Source organism: Xenia sp. Carnegie-2017, unplaced genomic scaffold (genome assembly GCF_021976095.1).
Source record: "Xenia sp. Carnegie-2017 unplaced genomic scaffold, XeniaSp_v1 HiC_scaffold_20, whole genome shotgun sequence".
Taxonomy (NCBI): Eukaryota; Metazoa; Cnidaria; class Anthozoa; order Malacalcyonacea; family Xeniidae; genus Xenia; species Xenia sp. Carnegie-2017.
The window spans coordinates 9,880,980-9,903,648 of NW_025813483.1; the positions used below are offsets into that span (position 1 = coordinate 9,880,980).

General features: G+C 37.1%; 2 protein-coding genes and 1 long non-coding RNA gene across 3 annotated transcripts; 2 read left to right on the forward strand and 1 right to left on the reverse strand.

The window, feature by feature from the left end:
• Positions 1–613: 613 nt before the first annotated feature.
• On the reverse strand, positions 614–9,118 carry LOC124442409 (NFX1-type zinc finger-containing protein 1-like). The gene is made up of 6 exons (XM_046992904.1): positions 9,054–9,118; positions 8,489–8,925; positions 6,938–7,354; positions 5,937–6,446; positions 5,325–5,690; positions 614–5,208 (listed from the first exon to the last, which is right to left on the reverse strand). The coding sequence occupies exons 2-6, from the start codon at positions 8,913–8,915 to the stop codon at positions 833–835; spliced, it is 6,096 nt and encodes a 2,031-aa protein (XP_046848860.1). The 5' UTR covers positions 8,916–8,925; positions 9,054–9,118; the 3' UTR covers positions 614–832.
• Positions 9,119–12,823: 3,705 nt separating this feature from the next.
• On the forward strand, positions 12,824–14,320 carry LOC124442718. The gene is made up of 3 exons (XR_006947344.1): positions 12,824–12,902; positions 13,001–13,051; positions 13,833–14,320. It is a non-coding gene; the product is annotated as an uncharacterized LOC124442718 (long non-coding RNA).
• A 3,208-nt stretch (positions 14,321–17,528) lies between these two features.
• Positions 17,529–22,629, forward strand: LOC124442778 (NFX1-type zinc finger-containing protein 1-like). Its single transcript, XM_046993272.1, has one exon. It carries the CDS (start codon positions 17,580–17,582, stop codon positions 21,504–21,506), a length of 3,927 nt encoding a protein of 1,308 aa, XP_046849228.1. The 5' UTR covers positions 17,529–17,579; the 3' UTR covers positions 21,507–22,629.
• The last annotated feature ends 40 nt before the right edge of the window (positions 22,630–22,669 follow it).

Sequence of the window (22,669 nt, forward strand, 5' to 3'; positions counted from 1 at the left end):
GGAATATCATGTTTGTATTACATAAAAAAATACACTTGTTTGAAAAGAATTATATCGAAATCCTTGACCTGAAATATACTTCAAGTTTCACAGCACGTACTGTGTTTTTTTTTTAACCTTTGACACGCCACTTCGAAATAATTTTGTCACCTTTCATGACCAGAGGCATAAATGTGGCTCAGTAGTTCCTCATAAATTTATGATCTAACGCTTCACGAGCTATTTCTCTTCATCTATCGGATGCATGCATGCATTGAGACGATAATTTTCTTTGTTCTTTTTTAACTGTACTGGCGAATAGAGTTTTGTTTTGTGCGTTTTTCATTGAAATATGCTAAAGTTGACGCGCTTGATGTATAGGGCTGCAATTAGTAAAAGTTGAGATGGTTTTTTTTTGTGTACGGATACACTCTTGGTCAGTGCCGTAATTAGAACGGTAATTGGTGCATATTCATATATTCCGTTGTGCCCTACTGATTTCTTTTGAAAGTAATTTGAATTTCAAAAGAAATCAGTGGGGCACGACTGAATATATGAATATACACACCCCCCAATTAACGTTCTAGTTACGCCTCTGCTCTTGGTACCATTAATCCTTATTATAACAACGCTGTTACTAATGAAAATTAATTTAATAATTGTTCATTTTGTTTCCTATCCATAACTTGTTAAAACATAACTTATATTGTTATTTTAAATGGTGAAATGTAATCAGTAATTGTTTGTTATAAAAGTCTTTTAAATTAAAAGTGCTTCACATATATCGTGTGTACACAAACATCGTTGTTTTACAGCTTATTTTTGTTTTTTCTTTGGCATGCTAATAGTAATGTTAGCGATAAATTACGTAAAAGGGTAATATCTGATTCGAATCTTCAATAATTATCATCTCCCCACTGGCGTTTGCTTTTGCTGTCCCAGATTGGTTGTTTAACAACACTTTCTTGGAATTATATCCTACTGGTATATCAATGCCACTAGCGTCGACAAATTCCTTTCCAGGAAGTACACGACACAAAAGAAGACCCTTCCCATAACCTAAGCTGATCCTTGGATACTCCGAGAAATAATTTCCTTTACCATAGGCCTGTCGCTTTGCAAAGGACAACTGCAAATTTGACTTTATGATGCTGGGGATGTTGACAGGATCCGTTCCATGATAAGCAAGGATTTCTTTATCATTAATTCCTAATTTTCTAAATTTTTTTCGTGTTGCTTCAAACTTTTCTTCGAGGTCTTTGTTTATCACGATGTCAATGGAGGTGATTTGCTCGGTCAACGCTGGATTTGTCTGTTTGGACATTCTTAGAAAATGGGACTCAGCAGCGTTATAGTATGCGTTGAAAGGATCTTGAAAGTCGATGGTGCGTGTTGGTAACATTTTCTTCACAGTTACGGACGTCTGGCTTAAAATTGTTGAAGGATAGGGTATTTTTGTCGCGAAATGTATTATATAAAGTGGAAGGGCTTGGTCTGGATCGAAGATAACGTACTCGTCATTTTTCACTGCCGATCCTCTTGGGGCATACACTGAATCACATTTCTCTGCGTTCAATTTCTGTTTGTTCAACGTATTGTCTTCTTTATGAACCACCTTACTTTTTCCAAGAAGTACGTCGCAAAGTAGGAGTTTTTGTGAACCCTTAGTGTAAATCGTCTGTGCACTTTTTGAGGAATCTGTAGCGAAGTATATTCCTTGACCGTACATACCGCGTTTCTTTCCTTTTGCATTTTGGTTTGGCAACTTAAAACCATCTTTTGTTATTCCCTTAACGCCTTCTTCAGATGTACCATGAAATTTTTTGTCGATGTGATTACCAAAGGCTCTGGACTTTGCTGCCTCAAACCTCTTCTCTTGTTCTTGGTTGGTAACCTCTTCTATCTTGGTTATATTTGGAAACCAGTGATGCATCGGTTGAATATATTTCAATACTTTGTCTTTGACCATTTGGTATTTTCCCGAATCTGAACCGGTTGGTGAAATTTCCTTGATGGAAAATGGAACGGGATTTTGTTTCATTTGATGAGCAATTTCTATTTCTCGTTTCTTTGCATCTTCACGGAATTTCTTCATCCTTTTTTCGTGTTCCTCCAAGCATTGGGCACAGTCGCCTTTTTCACAGTCCTCTCCACAAAGATTAGTACACATGTGGTTGCATTTCCTCATCTTGGTGCACGGTGCAGTGCACATCACGTCTTCATTTTTCTGATGGCATTCCTTCTTTATCTCGTGACCACATGATCCTTTGAAAAACACCGTGTGCTTGCATTTCCACGTGATCTCTTCAGAGCATCTCTTCTTTTTACTCGATTGATGTTGACACCCAGGAAATTTGTAGTCGATCATTTCCTGACAATTGTTGTGATCATGAGGTATGCCACATTTCTTTTCGCATCGATGTATCCCGCAGGAGTTAGTCTTTTCACATTGATGCATACAAGGAGGAATTTCTGCTTGATGACACGGTTTCTTGATTTTATGACCACACGCTCCGGTGACTTCGACCAGTTTCCCACACTTGTCGGTGATTGGTTGAGAGCATTTCTTTTTCTTCGATGAAAGATGACCGCAGTCGGGATATCGGTAATACACCATCTCCGGACACGTTTCATGACTGTGTGGTTCGCCGCACATTTTCTTACATTTGTGAACGAAACAATTATTGAATTCAGTGCATGGAAATGGGCACGTTAAATTCTCAATATTTTCATGGCATTTCTTCTCGATTTGATGTCGACATTTTGGAAATGTAGCCATGACAAGCTCATCGCAAATGAGATCGCTGTTTCGCTGGTGGCATTCCTTCTTCCTTTGATGTCCACAGGTCTCCAGGGTAACAACGACTTCTACCCGGCACAGTAACTCAGAAATATCATCTTTACATTCCCGTTTCACTGGGTGACCACAATTTGGGAAATAATCGTGAACTATTTCGTGGCAAACGTCATGATCATGATGAGGTATGCAAGGCTTTTGGCAAATGTGCCTAAAGCACGGATTGAGTTCACCACATATTTCCGAGCAGAGAAGTTTGGGATTGTTTACGACACGTTTTATATCATCCCCTGTCACCGCATCAAAGCGAGATACGTTGTGCTTCGTGCATTGTAAAGGTATAGCATTTCCAGTGCATCCTTGGGCTTCCATTCCTCTTATAACATTCTTCCAAACCGATTTTCTAGCGTTCATGAAAAGTTCCTTGTTACCGACGAAGTACATGCCACGTTTAGCTCGAGATTGGGCAACGCAACGACGATTCATTTCCTTAAGAAAGCCGATGCCACCATGAGTGTTGGATCGTACCAACGATATTATTACGTAATTGTTTTCGTCGCCCTGATACATATCGACCGTTTGGACTTCGATGGGTGCTGTCTGGTCGTCTGCTGTCTTGTCAAAAAGTTGTGGATGTTCTGTTTTAAGTTGTTTCATCATTTTTCTGAGGAGTTTCGTTTGCCCTAAATATGCTGCGATTACTGTTATTTCAGATGGAGGAATGCCGCTGGACAGTAGATACAACACCAAAGCTATAATGCGCTCAGCCTCTTTCGTATTAGTGAACGTACGGTCTTTTTTCTCCGGGTCTGAATGCGACCAGAAAAACATGGAATGACTGATGCATTTCAATGGCTCATTCGCTGATACCAAGTCTAGGTTATCTTCTAAAGTCGGATAGATATCTTTCAGCAATGCCGAAAATTCTGGCCGCATTCTGTTCTGTTTTCTCAACGTCATGTATGGATATCCAGCGTTGATCAATCTTTCCATCATAGAGATATCGAAATTGAAGTCGGTTCGCAACTTGTACGTGTCAACATTTGGTCTGAGTTGCTTATGATCGCCAATCAGGACAAGATGTTGAATTGATGGCGTGAGCGCAGCTAGTAAACTGGGCTCTAGTATTTCAGCGGCTTCCTCCACGATGACGACACTTGGACCAATTTGATGAAGAAGGTCGTGATTAATGGACGCCCCTGTAATAGTTGCACCAATGATTTTCTTTTGCGATAGCACTTCTGCTTTTTTATCCATCTCTAGTTCTTCTTTTCTTTTCTTCAAAATCTCTAATGTTTCAAGCAGCTCGTCAAATTCTTCCGACGTATTTGATGTTGATTCACTCAGTATGCAGTAAAGGAATTGCAATCTTTCAACGGTGTCTAACTGCCACAGGTTTTTAACAGAACGTATTTTAGGGTTGACTTGCATGTCGTTGGGGTAGTCAGCTATATCGATCAGGACATCTTTGTTTTTTGCATAAGTTTTGTTATTGGTAGTGTTTTCTTGAGAAGTCTTCTTCTTGTTTTTGTTTGTCGCATTTTTTGAGGTCTCAAACGATTTGAAAAGAGTCAATCCATCCCTTGACTTGTCGTTTGTTTTCATTCGTGAAAACATTCGACTCTCCAGCAACTCGTTGACATGTTCCTCGTCGCCACTATCTTCTTCATTTGTGTTTTGTTGTGACGCGTCAGTTTCGTTATTCGCTTTGACGTTATCGTCTTCTTCGACGTTATCTTCTTCCGGTTTTCGAACGCGATAGACATATTCTGCTTGGAATGCTTTCATTCGCTGGGGTTCTTGTCTGCTGGGCAACCAAGCTTGGACAGCCGTGTTGAACAAAGTATAAATAAACTGGCAATGTTCTACGTTGGGCAGATCGTTCTGTATGGCGTTGCTTAACGACGTCGTGCAAAACTCTTTGAAGCTTGGGAAAAATTGCAAGACGGATTTTATCAAACTTCTTACGATTGACTTGTCGATATTCTTGCCAAACTTAACGGATGCAGGAATATTTAATACGAGGGAACATAGTTGCTGTTCACTTAGCTCGTAAATCAGCTTCCTCTTCGTCAAATGACTACTTGCATCAACTCGCTGAGATAGATTCTTTATTTGACTTTCCATGTCGCGAATTTCCTGTTTTGTTTCCATAATGTTTTCGTGCAATGTTTTGCTATAACTTTTATCCCTCTGCAATGTCTTCATCACCTCCTGTAAGGTGCAAGACTCCAATCGAGGCTCTTTCGATCGGTTTCCAATCCTGACCATATCATTTATGTCACAAAACTCTAACATGTGTTTGAGAAACTCGTCAAGAGCGTGGTTCTTGTACGTCAACAGTAAAATTGGTTTCTCCAATTTTGGAGACAGCGATAGCAGCAACTGAACTATTTTTGCACCAATAAAAGTTTTACCACAACCAGGTGGACCTAATGAACAAAAACTTGCACTTTGAGACAAAGAAATTATGACAAGCTGAGATCAAAAGTTCAAACACGTGCAACACTATTCTTGTATTGAGAAACGTTTAAAGTTGAATATGTACCTTGTACAATGGCCAGTTTAGATGTAAGTGCATGGATTAGTGCTTCGCATTGGCTGCTTTCCAAGGATGTACTTGAATGTCGGTCGAAGACTTGCAAAAATCTTTGGAAACTCATTTCCCCATTACTGATGTCAGTTGAATTATCAAAAAGGTGCAGAAATCTGTTAGTATTGTTAGTTTTTTTGTATATGGGCTTTGTGTTCACTGATTCTGCTCGCTGCAAGTACTCAGGTAATCCTTCTGTCTCATTTCCTTGCACAATTTCATCTCGCAAAGGAAAATTCTCTATGTCGAACTCTTTCAAACTTCGCAGCACCGGATTAAAAGCATGATAATACGTAGGAGATTCGACCATTACCGCTGAACCTGAAAGAATTATTTTATAGTCAAGATGAAAGCAATCTGTTGTTGAGACTGGTGTTGTCGAAAACATACAAATCATCTAAAAGAAAATACGAAAACAAATTAAATGTTTCGTTTATTTGTGCTCTAGTCAGAGATCTAAGGAACTGAATGTTAGCTGCGTTTTTGGTACAATGTCATGCAAGAGGGCTTAGTAAGAAATATCAGTTATGATGATGACTCGATTTCTTAATATCGGTTCAAGTTTACCTGCTTGTGCTTGTAGTGATATGACGATTTGACTGATCGTTTTTAAGTTAAAGTCAATCAACTCAAGCATAATGATCTGATATTTGTTCAGCAATTCTGCATCTCTATTTGATACCACAGCCCAAATGACATCATCAAACTTCCGGTTAAGCGATAGACACACCAAGTTTCCAAACATAAGTTGTGATGAAGTTTTCCAGTTTCGCACTATTTTCGCCGACGTGAAATGAATTACGAGAGAGAAGCGTCCATTTTGCACCTCGAATCCGGCCAAGTGTACATTGTAGTAGACGTTCATATCTCGTTCGTCTAGCTCACAAGCTTTGAGGTCTTTTATACCGTGTTGTATGCCAGAGAATGTTTCGGCACGAAGCAGTCTGAAATACGTATCCATATATGTTTCTGAATCGCTGTAAGTGTTCCTCACCTTGGAAAGATGTCTGTCTTCCTCCACCAAATTACCAGCCATCTCATTTTCTGTCGGAATAAATGGGAGATTTTGCCAAATTCCTAAAACAAGTATAAAGCAATTGTAAATTGCACATTATTTTTAAGCTTGTTTGGTTGCAATGATTCCATTCCAAACATTGAAAGATTCGACTTGTATAGAACAAGAGACAGAAATTCCACTTTATTTAAAAATCATTATCAGGCTTTATCTCCGGCAGTCTACTTGAAAAAAAAAGTTGTCAAATTTCCTAAAGTAAGCAGTAAATGCCATGTAAAAACGACTTAATATCCTCGCTTTTTCGATCTTTACCGTTGAATACCGGACCTCTATTATTTAGTGCAAGCATCACATGCATCGTTGATCTGTGCAAAAAGACGTCAGTTTGATACTTCTCGATAATGACCAGGCGCTAGTATCAAGACCCGGTGCGAAGTGAATACTGTTGAAATACAATTTACATGCCTTCGTGATATCGAAATATGACTGATGATTTCTAAATGGTATGCATTCACGAGTTCTCTAAATCTTAGGTATATTGTTTGTTTATAACCTTCATCTGCTACCACTCCCGAACTTTGACTGGATAGAGACGTGGACAGGATTTTCAACAAAAAGCTTTGTGTTGTTGGATTTTGGATCTTTTCGCAAATAGCTGTCACTGTCGGTAAAAGAAAGCGAGCTGTGGAGGGAACCTGGCAGACGACGTTTTCGCAAAAGTTGCGAAATATTTTTGTCTTTATGGGGTAAAGATTTCCATCCCTCACATAAATGACGTCTTTCTGAGGAAGAAATGTACTTGATTTTATTAAAGAGGGCAGACTTTTGTCTTCATACGCTCTGAACAATAATCCCTGTGTCACATTTTTCATGGCTTCTTCCACCAAAGTTTTGCATGGTTTACCAACGAGCAAAACTTGTAACAACACCTCTATTAGCTCCATGATATAAGGCAACCGTGGCTCATCCTCTGAAAAAGAAAGTGAAAATAGATTCACTCTAAGATGCGCAACATTCCATAGCCAATAATCATGGAGTTATACACACAAATGTTAGGCTTAGCTAATCATGGCACATTTGTCATTGTAGAATTTGCATCTCAGGGCTTACAGAGTTATGTTTAAGTTTATCATTAATGTACTGTTGAACGTCTTATAAGCGGACATTCTGGGAATACGACCTGGTTGTATTCTTACGGAAGCTCTCCGCTAGTGAGAGGTAATATTTTATTGGCATATATCATAAACCAGTGTCCGCTTAATTGTCTGGTGAGGTTCGACTATAGTTTACGCATAACATTTCGTTTTTACAACGAGGTCTATGCAGTAAATTCCAGCTGTAAAGGGTAAAGCAAAGCGAAAACGTATTCTATTGACTTGGCGTAAGGTTGTGTTGAAACCACGAGCATATTGAAGGCTAAAACTAAAGACTAAAAATTCAAAGGAAAATTTGCTAGCTCTTTACCAGCTTAAGTCAGCTTTGAGCCACAACGGAAAGTCGCCGCAAATTTCAAAAACTCGTTGCCAATCTTATATGTAAAAAAAATTAAACTTGGCAGCGAATTTTGACGTTCGTTGTGTAAAATTTCTTTAGACATTAAGTAATGGTGTCATGCATCTGGTCTGGACAGTAGGCTCCTGGCTCGGTTACAAATTTCCAAAACACAAAATATGGTATTTATTATGGTATATACAGAACGATTACTCGTGTCGGAATCTTTGATGTTTTTGTCCTCGCGCATTTTGTGCTACGCATGTTGGCTGCCATTATTCCAGCAAATTGAATAGAGTTTTCACTGCCTCCCAACCGCTAAAATGGCGTGTAGTCAATTTGCAAGTCAAAATATTCTGGAATCAATCCTCAGAAATGACATCCGTATTTTAGTGGTTGGAAACAAGTTACGAACTCTTATCAACTTGTTGGAATAATAGCGTTGCACATGCACGCGCAGTCACATGCACACCTGAGTGACCTTATGCATAATCATTATTCTGTGACAAAACAATGAAACTGAGAAAATGAAAGTGCTGTTTGCAACCGTGATGTCAAGAATACCATTATAAACAAAGATGTCGGGTATTTAATACGAAGAACAAGGAACTACCTTGTCTAGGACTTAAACATGGCGATCCAAAGAAACTCCATTGAACAGAATTAGACAAACTTTCCATGAGAACTTTTTTACCGTCCATTGATTTCAAATCGTCCAACAAATTTGCGAGGTAATCTTGTATTTCCTGCCAGCTCCGATTCGTGTATTTCGTTATTTTTACTTTTCGTGCCATTGGCCTCGATTTGTCTCTATCTCCAAGGACAAACTCCACCGAATCTCCAGCCTTCACCGGTAGTAAATGTGGAGAAATATTTGTCGGGTTCAGATAGACATCCCTCGGTGAATAATTGCTTGGCAGCGTCTCTAAAGGCTTTATAAAGATGGACTTTGGGTTGATTTTACAAAACGTACCCTTGTACCAATCGAGTTTTTCATTGGACCTTATCGCCACTTTGCGTTTCGGCCTTTTCCCACTCATTCTGGTCGATCTAGAGGCAAATTAAACCATATACTGCTTAAATAAATGTATTACTTGTACTGACTGTTGTGTCAAAACTGCCCATAATGATAGAAGTAGTTGTCATTACAGTACTGAGTATAGTTTGTGCATGTTTACCGATTGAGTTGTACTTGACCTTCTTTTGCTCCTTGTGGTTGACAACAGTTTTAACCTGCCACACAAAACATTTGAAGAATTTGATCAGAAATTAATATGTAATAATGTAGAAGGAAATGATACATGACTGTGATTGGTTGGGTTTAGTCACAAACACCAACGCTAAGGCTGTGAAGGATAAAGTGTAAATTTATGTGAAAAAGTATTAACGAAAGTTACCTTTTTCAAATCGTTCAATACTAGTTATTTTATAGTAAATGGTTTGAAGCCGGGAGTATCGTTACAGGTTTGTAAATGTAGATCGTCTAGGTTAGTATAGTCCTGAGATAGACTGCTTTTGTTGTTGTTGACTGACGTTTCGACAACCTTAGCGGTAGTCAAATGTTATTTTACTAGATATTTTACTATTTAACAATACTGTGGGTTTTTATGCGTTCAGACAGCTTGAAATCGTAGACTCATGATAGTCGGAAATTAATCTTTTATTTTGAACTTTGATCAATTCACTTCCTCATATTTTCCTTAATTTATTGTAATTACATAGTATTCTAATTAAAATTGTATTGCAAAATGCCGGCTTTTTTAATTAGTAACTCACCCTAGGATATTTTGTTTTCATACAAAGCAAACAAAACATATATTGCTTTGAATAGCGTACTTGAAATGATAAATAACAACTCGGTAGTTCTAAAAAAAAACTTTTGAAAATATAAATATATACTAGAAGTTGCTATCGCAAGGGGGGAGTGCTGCGCCCACCCCTTGTCTGGAAAAAATTGCACGGTTTAGACCGTAGTCACAACCATTGGAACCACCTTCGTGTACAGCATATTAGGTGGTTTCATACATACGTTATGATTGGGTGATTAGAATGATAGACAAAGAATTTTACATGCGTGTCAGCAAACACAACTTTTAGCTTTGCGTTGGCTAGATTCATTTCGCCATGTTTAGAGTTTTCTTTCTATTTGAAGGCCGGTTTACACGTTCCGATTTGTCAGATCCGATTGTTTCGGTTCCGTCTTTTGATTGCTTGTTCAGACGGTCAGATAGTTTTGTTGATATTTAGATACGTTTAGATATTTATAATCTTGAGAGCAGCCATTTGTGTTGTCCAGTAATTTATCGATATATTTGTGTACTTTTCTTCTTGTTTCCAAGTCTTTTTCAAATATATATAATTTGGCTAGTCGGCTTCCTCTGATCTTGTCGGTCAGATGAGAATAGAACAAGTTCTATTCCTGTCCTCTTTTTTAGATTGACAGTTCCGACTGTCGAAGACTAACTTTATATGTGCTCAAACGATCCGTTTTTAAGATCCAACAAAATCTGATCCGACAAATCGGATCGAGTGAACGGGCCTTTATCAAGCGGGCCATACCTTATTTGGAATACATGAAAACAAAGGCACGCGTTCTGAAAGTCGACGGTTGATTTCCGGCAAAAAATAGCTCCCGTCCTTTACAGGGGCGGATCTAGGATTTTTCAAACATCAGTCATAAAACGTCGGAGGCGCTCCGCATCTGGGGTGGTCTGAGGCATTCTCCCCTGAGAAATTTTGAATTTAAGAGCCTTGAAAATGCCATTTTTAGCGTTTTAGAGCAATACAAAATGTATTTTGTGGGCATCGTTTTTGCGTAAAAACAACACATTTTGCTTACGTTTTTTTCAAAAAAAAATATGAGGTGAACAATACTTGAATGTTTTGCCAAATATTTAGGCTCATTATCATGCAAAATATATGGCTCATTAGCATGTCTAGGAACGTAAAATTTATTTTACAATAATGCTATTCAAAAACAGATATAGTCTTTAAAAATTTCTACCAAGTTGTCAGGCATAGACCCCCCTAGAGACCCCCATTCAAACCTCTATGTAATGAGTTAAGTTAGAAATTTGATACTACAAGTGACAGTTCATAGATCTAGAAAAGCTCAGACTTCAAACCATGCAAGCATATTGTAACCCTTTACCCATCTCCACATCAGTGCCAGCAAATTCAATTTTTGAGAAAAAATTCAAAATTTTTTTTTTGCCAAAGATTAAGCAAAAATTATCAGAGTGAAAATTTGCAGTTAAGGACAGCTTAATGCCATAAATGTTTATCAGGCATTTCACTAGACTATTATCTTCTGTAAGTATATGCAAGGTGTGTTATATAGCAATCACTAGTAGCATTGTATTTGCAAATACAAGCAGAATGTAACCAACATGTCTTTAATTATATAATTACATGAATGTTAAAATTGGTTCATGTGTCATGCTTACTGGTTATGTGATATCTTTTCATTTGATCAAAGCTCGTTTAAATGTAAATCTGAAATAATTTAGTTTAGAAATTATAATGATCATCAGAAAAATTACCTAGTGATCATGAAAAATACTTTGCTGTTTTGCCAAATTTCAAGGTTTATCTGCATTCATAGAAAGACATTTTTACTTTATAGAAAATGCTTTTCATACATCAATAGCCCGTTGGAATTTATAGCAAACAATCTGGTATGAGCCGTAGATTAACACACCTTTACATCTCTACATGAGGCGTTCAGTTAGAAAAGGGGACAATATGTGACATGGGACAACATTTCATGTATGTGAAATACTCAGGTTTAATACCATTCCAGTCAAATTGTCAAAATAAAAAGCTGCATGGATGAGAAGACTCAAAATCACAGGTTATAGTAAACAGCTTCTCATGTAATTAATGTTATTTTTCTCAAATCTTAAACAATAGAGTGGTGCCACGCATCAGCGTGGCAACAATTAGTTTATATCCTAATTTATATTAGTCTCTCGCTATTATTCTTAATTTATATATTATTATATATAATAATATATCTAATTTGTATATTAATTTTGGTTATTAACATTTCTTTTTCGAACTACCGAGTTGTCATTCACCATGGCAAATACACTTTTTGTGGTCAACCGTTTGTCTTACAAAAAAAAGAATGTTTACATTGATGCAATGTTTTGAATATTTTTATTCTGTGTAAAATGAATTGCATAATATGATAATCGTAGTGATAAACTTACATCCAAGTTTACATTTCGGAACTGAAGATGGACAAATTGCTGTTATTTGTCGCTATTTTTGAATTAATACTTCATTCGATCCGATTAGTGTAACTCCATTTTTTTTTGTATATGTTTCCTAAGTGCTGAAAATTTACTTCTTCACCAAACTTTATTTTTTACAGAGAAACACTGTAGTAAACAGATACTTTAATAGTTTAATTTATAGTTATGATTGATAAGAATTGGACAGGTGACAGGAACTATATTTAGGGATGAGAACGAGTGAAATATACATAAAAAACGATTGCATGTAAGGAGGTTACTATTGATATTTAAGAGCAAAATTAAAAAGATATTACAAACATCATCTCGTGCGAATTTGAAAGTGAGTATCCCCTCAAAAAATAGAATATGAATGACAAACCCAAGAATTCAATCAAATAGTTATTTAACGACATTTTCGTGAAAACGATTTATGTTTTGTACGAATATCGGTGTTGTAAATTGTGTAAAAGGGAAGTTTTAATGGTATGTTTTACCAAAGAATGCAACGTTTCTATTGTGCCAATATAACATTACTGAAACCAAATGGTACAAGAATAAAACTGTATAACCTAAACATGATGATGTTATATATCGTAATGCTGGAACTTTCAGCGTTAATATTAAAAGTTCTCCCATTTTCTGTAGTTTCAACTGACGTTTTTCTTTATAGATATTCTCACCATGTATCTAATTCTTTCTTTAGCCGTTTCAGTTGTCTTGTCGGTTGAAAATACAGCTATAAACAGCAACAAGATAGGAAAAAATGTGACATGTGACTTGTTAAGCGTATGTTGAGGGCTTCTAAGAATTGAAATTCCATGAATTGAGGCAAAAGAGAGAAGACTGAGGAAAGTGAAAGTTTATAATATCAATTTGTTTCTTAGTCTAGGGCAGCAAGTGTATCGCAAACACCTATTTGTGTCATGGAATGAAAGGTGAAAAAATGTTTTGCTTTTTTATTTGACGATATTTTTACAGTTACTCAAATTATAAGCACCATGTTTCCTCTACAGCTTTAAGTCAATACCTTTAAGGTATATTGTGGCTATTGAGAACTCTATTATACGCAAATGTACTACATTCGTATAATTTAATGAATTTATCAGGCTTATGTAAAGTCTACTTATTGAGTTAGGGTTTTAAAAAGCGGAAAAAAGCTTGATCAAAACTATGCCATGATCATGAGTAAATTTGTTTGTTTTGCAACAGCAAATAGTCTGATTAAAATGAGTGCACATGTGAGTTGGTAAGATAGCCGTATAATATTTGGCATGAACTATTCCGAGATTCTTGATTCACACACTTTAACTGCGTCTGAAATAACATTACTTATCGTGAAATGTAGGCAAAGCTTAGTTTTTTAAACATCATTAATTAATCTTAATGAACATGTATAAACAAATATCACATATGGTAACGTCACAGCGTCGTAACGTGATACTGTTGTAAACCTTGCTGAGATGTATATATATATATAAAACACCACGTGTCCGTCTAACCCGCCATGGATCTATCAAATATGGCCATATCAGGCCATTTTTACCTCATTTTCGCATTTTTTATGTCATTTTCACGTCGTGTTTGCTTTGTTTCTCCAAGAACACATTCAATCGTCTTGCTTTCATGAAATTTTTTGCTTGCCGTTTTTCCATATCTTTGTACAGATTTTCCACTTGAATTGCATTCAAAGTATTAAAAATATTTTGTGATCTGTAGAGGGGGTTTAGCAGCAAAAATGAAGAGAGCTAATTCCTGTCGCCCTGATGATAATTGGGGCGGAAAGAAGAGGAGACTTTTGGAAAAAAAATTCATACCTAGGGGAGGAATACAGCAATGGCACCAGGGGGAATTATGTCCGATAAAGTTGGAGAAAGCGTGGTTTATTAAACCTTATAACGATCTCCCTAACGGTTATGATAAAACGAAAGATGTTTTTATGCACCCAAGCTCTATTTCCAAATATATGTTATCGTTACAAGAAAAAGACGTGCTTGATTTTATTCTTGGAGATCGAGATAAAACTAAACCGATGGCTTGTCGCATTCGGGTGTCGAGTTTTTCTTCACGAACACAAACACAGGTTGTGGACTATTTAAAAAAGCTTGTGGACCACTTGAAGTCTGCGCATGTAAAGCAAGTTCTTCAGCAAATATTGCCATGTAATGCGCTGTGGACCTTCTTAGGTTCTCCCACGTTCAAGTCTGTTGAAGGCAAGTAAACAAATTTTTTTGATAACTGTCCGTTTTAGGAAAAGTCTGATAATATTTTGGAAAAGATCTTTTTAATCTTTAATAATGAAATCATGAGTATTTTATATACTTAGACTTAGTAAAAGCTGTTTGCATTGATTGCAAAAACATTCTTCGCAGATGTTGAAAGATTTACTTTCATCCAGTATAATTGCATCAAATGGTTAAAAAAATAAAAAGATGTTTTGTCTGCTCAATTTAGAGGGAAGAGCGGCAAACAAAATTTGAACTTTAAATCTTTTCTTAAAAATTTGGAATTAGTCGGCACATGGCAAGTTTTGCAAAGCATTTCGAAATTGTGCGCAAAATGTTGAATATCAGTTAGTAACGTGGGCTTTAAACTCAACTGTGAGATTTTCGCAGAACGATCCCGTTTTATTTTTCGAGTAATTAATCTGTTTTACCTGTAATTAGCTAATAAATTGTCTGGATAATAAAGAATTTGGGTAAAATCCACTTGCTTTTGCTAATTGTGCAAATATCCCTTATTCATGTTATACAAATCAACATTGAACATGAAAATGTGTCTTGTTGGAAATACGTTTCTTATCGACATCGCGATTTGACGTTACATTATTCTACAAGGCGCATAAATACTTTTCATTCTTTCTTTCAGACGAGGAAGATTTATTTCTCATCTACGTTGAAAAGGTTTTAAAAGTTGTAGAAATCATTTTCGCCAATAGAAGAGCCTACAAGACTTTAGTAGAAGCTGCTCTCGACAATTTTGTTGCAGGCACCATGTTTAAACAGTATAGCAAAAGTATACCAAGTGTTATTATGACGTCTGTTTATGACCATGAATTGGATGTGTTTCGTTGCAACGAGAAGCCTGATGTGTTGTTCCCCACTAAAGAAATCCGGGCATTTTGCGTTGATTCTATTGGTTTTCGTCCTTCAACACTCACTTTTCTTTTGCCTACAGTTAATGCTATGAAAGGAAAAATGTCCAGCTCTGTTGCTGTAGAATTCTTGTACCAGCTGCTGTCACTCAGTGGTCAACAAGTAAATGGGGGCTTGGTAAACACAAGTGTTTGGAAGGAGCTACCGATGATACCAACCGAAGAAGAACTCGCAGGAAATTTAGTTGAAGAAGATAAAAACTTGCGACCAGTCAGGAAAAGCGATCGATATGACAACTCAGAGCAATATATGGACACGTACTTCCGGTTAGTTCGAGCGGAAGCCTTCTCCGCATTGCAACATGGTATCAAAAATCTCAAGTCTTGCACACTTGATCTTCGCGATATGAATGTATACTATGATCTTTACTTAGTTGGATTTTCTTTTCAAAATGCTCAATTTGCTGTGGCAATTCGTTTTACTCCAACGAAGAAAGTGAAAAATTGGAAAGCTTCACCTCAACTCATGTATGGCAACTTGGTCTGCATTTCGATCAACCGGAAGTTTGATGACGTTATCTGGGCTACTGTCTCCAACAGAGACAAACATTTACTTACTGAAAAACAAATCATAATGTTAACTCTTTTAGATGAAAATACAAAAAGTGTTAGTGAGATAGTGTATTTGTTGCACGTGCAAGAAGGTAATTGTTAATATTTTGCCCTCTTATTTTCTTTTTGGTGTGCCTTTTACTTAGCAATGCCAATGCAGCATGGATCTTTTGCTATAGGTGTATACGTTGCGCAAAATCATTCATTTAATAAATGGATTAGTGTGTTAGTTTTTGTCTTTATTTTCTTTTCTCAATATCATAGGTTCTGCTGTAATGGTGGAATCTCCTACGTACTACTTTTCCTTGAGCCCCATCTTGAAGAGCCTAAAGGATTATGATATGGAAAACTTCCCTCTAAAAGAAGAGATCGTTCAGTCTAAAGCTGACGACAAGCTACCTGAATATCTGTCTACAGCGACCATGGATATCTCCATTCTTTTTTTGACCGAGGTTCAATCCCAAGAAGTCGAGATGGTAAACTCTCCCTCGGTTGTTCACCAGTCTCCTACGTGCACCCCGTCAAGCTCCATCTTGGTGTGTCCGAAGGAACTCAAGGTAGAAGAAAATATTGGAGATCAAACCAAACTTCCGTCTGTTATTGCATCGAATTCCTCTTCATCGGAAACAGGATCAAACGAAATTCATATGCTATGTTCCTCCTCGTTTGATGTCCAGTCGCCTCAGAAATATTTTAAGGTGAAAGAGAACATGAAAGATCAAACCAAACATCCGAGGAGACTGTCAGTAAATACAACAAATTGCTCTTCAATACGATCTGTTGAAAGTCCTATGGTAAGTTTCTCCTCGTTTGGTAACCAGTCCCCTACGTACGCTTCGTCAAAAGCCATTTTAGTCAGTCCGAAAGAATTTAATGTGGAAGTCAAGATGGAAGATCATATGGAAGACCATACAGAACAATCGACGTCGATTTCTTCCTCTTCGAAAACACAATCTAAAGAAATTCCTGTTGCAAACTCCTTTTTGGTGAAAGTAAAAGAATTCTTGGAAACGAATAATTCTCCTTGTTTACTTGAAGAGAGCCAAGCTGAAGCCCTCAAACATGCTCTTGGAAATAAGTTGGCCATCATTCAAGGTTTGTAACGTATTAATGAACATCTTCGTCTCATTGGTCAATAAAATAATGAATAATGTTGTACTTTATGTTCCTGTTTATGAATTTTATTCTAATCATATTGTATAGATCCTTTTTCATGTCATAATCAGGTTGGATTAGTTATAAGATTACTTTATCTGAAGTCAAAGCAGGTAGAATGAGAAAAAAAATAAGTAAAAGTAAACATATGTGAAATCCTTAAATTAAGGAACAAAGAGAATATTTGCATACAAAACTAATGTTTTGAAATGAGAAGTATCAAAAGTTAAGCAAGCTGATCTTTCCTGTTGTTGAACTATGACTAAAATTATCGATCAAAAGAACAAATTTGACATATTTTTATATTTATTAGGTCCACCTGGCTGTGGTAAAACATTTATCGGTGTGAAAATCGTTCAGTTGCTGCTATCGCTGTCTCCAAAATTAGAGAAACCAATTTTATTGTTGACGTACAAGAACCACGCTCTTGACGAGTTTCTCAAACACATGTTGGATTTTTGTGACATAAATGATATGGTGAGGATAGGAGGTAGATCCAAGGAGGAATGTTTGAATTCTTGTAATATGAAAAGCGATCAATATGTCCACTTGGAAGGGCGTCGTGGGATGAGATTATCAATATTAAAGTGGAAATTGAAACACTCATGAGTGATATTAAAAACCTTTGCAAGAATATGCTAAAAAGCTGCAGTTTGACGAAAAGCAACATACGCCGTGCTTTGTCGGAACAACAGTTACGCTCACTGATTAGGAATGCTCCTTCGAACAATCGACCAAATGAATTGGCGTCGTTGGCCAGCGGTAAAAGTTTGGAAGATTTTTTGAGTAGGACTGTAATGTGTTTTCTGGTGGAAAAAGAATATTCTGAAATCGAAGATCGTCGTGAGAGATTTTGCGTAAAAAGTTTTTACAAGGCTTTTCACATGTGGCTTCCTAAGCGGGAGGATCTTTTGCGTTTGAAGAAATTGCAAACAGGTTTTGTCCTTCCATTAGAGAATGTGATGAAGGGACATGTAAAGAAGTCGGAGAATGACGCCCTTGATGAAGATGGAGAAGAAGATGAGGAATACGTAAATCAGTTGCTTGAAAAGAGAATGGCATCACAGGCAGGCTATTTTGAGTCATCACGTAATTGTATTCTTTTTCAAGACAATCAAGATAATGCAGACGTATCGGAAAGTGTCTTCGTAAAGATATCAGATTATCCACGTGATATGGTTGTGAATCCACAAATACGATCTGTTGAGAATCTTTGGAGTTTAGACGAAGTGCAACGCTTACAATTTTTGTATTGTCTACTTGAGGAGAATTCGAGTAAGTTATTGAAAGAGCTTGGCGATCTAGTGGAGAAAATGAAAGAATTAGAGAGAAAAAAGAGAGAGTTAAAAATGGACAAGAAAGTAGAAATGCTTTCAAAAAAGAAAATTATTGGTGTAACTATTACCGGAGCTTCCATTTATCACGATCTACTTCATCAAATTGGTCCATGTGTCGTGATCGTAGAGGAAGCCGCTGAAATACTTGAGCCAAGCTTACTGGCTGCGCTCACTTCATCCATTCAAAATCTCATACTTATCGGGGATCATAAGCAACTCAGGCCACAAGTCGATACATATAAGCTGTGCAAAACGTTTCAGTTTGATATCTCCATGATGGAAAGATTGATAGAATCTGGTTTCCCCTACAAATCACTTGCCCAGCAAAACCGAATGCTTCCTGAGTTTTCAGCATTGCTCAAAGATATTTATCCATATCTTAAAGATAACCTTCCCTTGGTGTCAAAGAACGAGCCATTAAAATGTATTGAGAAGTCAATGTTCTTTTGGTCTCATAATGATCCTGAAAGCAAGGAGCGCACCATCAGCAATGAAAATGAAGCAAAACGCATTGTTGCACTTGCTCTGTATCTTATGTGGAATGGAGTTTTGCCGTCTGAGATTACAGTTTTGGCAGCGTACAAAGGACAGATGAAGCTTCTTCGAAAACTGATAAAAGACGCAATGGAATTATGTGAAATTGAGAACATAACAAAAGCTAAAAGGGGAACAGTTGATAAAAATTTGTCTAACGAAGACATAAGAAGAAACGATCGTTATAACTTTATTCAAGTGCAGACGATTGACATGTATCAGGGTGACGAAAACAAGTATGTTATAATCTCTCTGGTTCGTTCAAACGATGAAAACAGAATTGGATTTCTAGAAAAGATGAATCGTCGTTGCGTTGCTCAATCGAGAGCAAAATGTGGCATGTACTTTGTAGGAAATGCAGATACATTACGTGGCGCTAAGAATTCATGTTGGTCTTTTCTTATAAAATCGTTAGAAGACCAAAACTGTTTAGGAGATGCCATACCTCTGCGGTGTACTAAGCACAGCACTTCCAAGTATTTAGCTGTGAATGCTGAGGACGTTATGAGGGCTATAGATTATCCTCAAATTTTGTGCGACGAGATATGTGGAGAAACATTTGTTTCTTGCGAGCAACATTCTTGTAAGTTGCCATGTTTTCCAAGACATGACGACCGTCATCATCTTTGTGATGAAAAGATTAACGACGTGTTTACCAACTGTGGCCATCCTGTTATCCGAAATTGCACAGACGACATCACTCATTTATTATGTGATGAAAAAGTTTTCGTAGAGCTTAAATGTGGACATCTGTACGAGAAAAAATGTTATCAGGAAAACTCCTCAATTCGGTGTTTAGAACGATGCAAGGAACTCAACAAGTGTGGAATGCACCAATGCGAGAAGTATTGTGGCATTCCTCATGTGCATAAAATTTGTCAATCTATGGTCGATTATCATTTTCCTAACTACGGACATCCTTCACCGAAGAAAAAGCCGTGTTCCACACCCATCACATGGAAGTGTAAGTATGAATTGCCCATAACTGGCGCGTGTGGCCACAAATTTACGAAATTGTGCTATGAAGAAGATGAGCGCGTCGAATGCCCACTTCCTTGCAGACAAAAAAACTCGTGTGGAGTTCATCAATGTAAAAAAACATGTGGCGTGCCTCATGGCCACGACGTTTGCACAGATTTGATTGATTACGTCTTTCCTGACTGTGGTCATCCATCTCCAAAAAAGAAGAAATGTTCCGAACCAATAACTTGGAAATGTCGCTACAAGGTACCGTTTACATGCAAATATAACCACGAAATCCAGAAAGAATGCTATCAAAATGACCAAGAAGTAATCTGTCCAGTTAAACCATGTGGCAGGTTACGTAAATGTCGTCATCCTTGTAAAAATGCTTGCGGGGAGGATTTCGAGAAAGGAGAATGTAAGCAGTGCTACCGCATATATCTTAGGAACTTGGAAAAATTCCACGAAAACGCTAAAGCGCGAGTCAGAGAGCTACAAAAGCAAATTTCAAATACCAAAATATCTCGGTTTTCACGCATTGAGTTGCTCAAATCCGGTGATACAGCTGCAGAGTATCAGAAAGTGAAAGATCAAGTCATGAAATTTATTCAACCTTGTCACAAATGGTTTCCAAGAATCACGAAAATCGAGAAAGTCACAAATCTTGACCTAGAGAAAAAGTTCGAAATAGCTAAATCCAAGGCATTTAGGGAATATATTGACACGAAATTTCATGGTACGTCATATACGGCTTTGCGAAATATAATTCGGGAAGGATTCAAAATGCCCCCAGCCAGACCAGAGCCATTGAGTAAACGTGGAATGTTTGGTCAAGGAATCTATTTTGCCACAGATTCTTCAAAAAGTGCACAAGAAATTTACACTAAAGGTTCTCAGGCATTGCTTCTGTGTCGAGTAATTCTTGGAAAGTCATTAATAGTGAAGGAAACGGATTATACTTCAGACAAAAAGAAACTGAGATCCCAAAAATGTGACTCTGTGTACGCACCACGTGGAACAGCTGTGGTGAATGATGAATTTGTGATTTTTGATCCAAATCAAGCCCTTCCACAATATATCATTTACTTTTCTGACAGCAAAGATGTCTTACCTCCATCTCCTTCAATTCATACCACAGAATCGTTTAGCATAAAAAATATGAAGCCAAGCAGAGAGGTGAATTTCCAAGATCCATTTGAGATGTACTACCATTTTGCCGAATCTCACTTTCGACGAATGTCTGCCAACAGCAGTTTACAGAATGTAAATATCACTGCCATTGATATTGTCGTCAATAAGGATCTTGAACAAAGGTTTGAAGCAACAAAGAAGAAATTTCGTGATGTAGGTATTCCAGATAACGAAATTCTTGCATATCATGGAACAGATAAGAACAACATCCCCAGCATTCTCCAGAATAATCTTCAGTTGAGTTTTGCACGAAGACAGTTGTATGGTGAAGGAAATTATTTCTCTGAGTTCCCTGAAGTCAGTATTGGTTATGGCGATGGTTTATTATTGTGTCGAATACTTCCAGGAAAGGAATTCGTTGATTCTAGCTCTGCTAATGTACCGTCTGGTTTTAATTCAAAGAAAGTTTTACTTGGCAAATTGAACCCAGCGACACGTGCGTGTGGTAAAATAATCATCATTGAAAATTCAGATCAAATTTTACCGTTCTTTGTTGTTCATCGTTGACAGTCAACTTTTTGCATGTTTAAACAGCTATTTTGATATTTGACCACTGTCGCGACGTAATGGAGCACATTTAAAAAAACTTAGGGAAACTTTCTGAACTTTGCGACTTTGGAAAGAGAAAAGCAAGATGTTTGGGATTTCCACAGTATTTGTGGAATATTGCAGTGATAACGGAAGGAACCAGGCGTGGCTACTCATATGAGGTTTTTTCACGCACGCCGTCAAATATGGAGAACATCACGAAATTGTGGAACATATCGTTGGCATTCATCATATAACTGATCACTTACATAAAAATATTTGTACAGGAAAGGAAAAGAAACGGTAGCGCTATTTCAAAGAATTTTCACTATGATTCATGCATCTCAGGCATGTGATTACCATCATGACACAGCCAGTCATCCATTTTCTGACCAACAGAAACGCCGAAGTAACTAACTACAGCCGTTAATCTCATTCAACATACAGAACCAGGCTGCACAGTCAAGGTAGATCTACCTTTTATTTCTTATACTGATTGAGACACGCAGCTTGACTTCAACTGAACAGACCAGCAAGTGAATAGGAAGACTTTTCGTACATTTATTTCTGTTGATGGATGTTCAGGATAGTTTACGTCTCTATAATGACCGTATTTTTGTATTTATATATAATTTAGATAGATATCAGTGCAAGCTAATTTTCAAAACATTGTCTCTCTGTGATGACTTCATGACAATCACTCAATAGATGACTCAAACTCTAATACTTTGGTAAAATTTTGCTAGTTATTAAGTAGTTACTGCTGCTTGACGCCGAGCTAAGAAGTACTAGCATTTTTATGAATCTTTTTCAATTAGTGGCAGAAACGTCTGAAGAGCCTGCTAGTTTACATGCCAAACATGGCTATAGGTAAACCTGATGGAGATTGCTGCATGTTGAAACCGGCTATTTGCAAATAGCAAGATATAGGAGAACTGGTAGGATATAGTTTTCATTTTATTTTCTTGGATCTCAGGAATATTGTAGGACAGGGGGGGAAGTTAACAGGGATAGCATTTGACTGAACAATGAGGACCAATCACAAAAGGCTTTGACGTAAATAATATGAAATAATCAGAAATATATAGTATTGCTTGAACTATGCTTATTTATCTACTTCATTTTGTGGCCATATGCCATTT

Coding starts and splice junctions, on each gene's coding strand:
- LOC124442409 (XM_046992904.1), bottom strand. CDS start 8,915: ATGAGTGGGAAAAGGCCGAAACGCAAAGTGGCGATAAGGTCCAATGAA. Junction 5,691..5,936: donor ATCACTACAAGCACAAGCAG/GTAAACTTGAAC, acceptor TAATTCTTTCAG/GTTCAGCGGTAATGGTCGAA. Junction 5,209..5,324: donor TAAACTGGCCATTGTACAAG/GTACATATTCAA, acceptor TTTGTTCATTAG/GTCCACCTGGTTGTGGTAAA.
- LOC124442778 (XM_046993272.1), top strand. CDS start 17,580: ATGAGTGATATTAAAAACCTTTGCAAGAATATGCTAAAAAGCTGCAGT.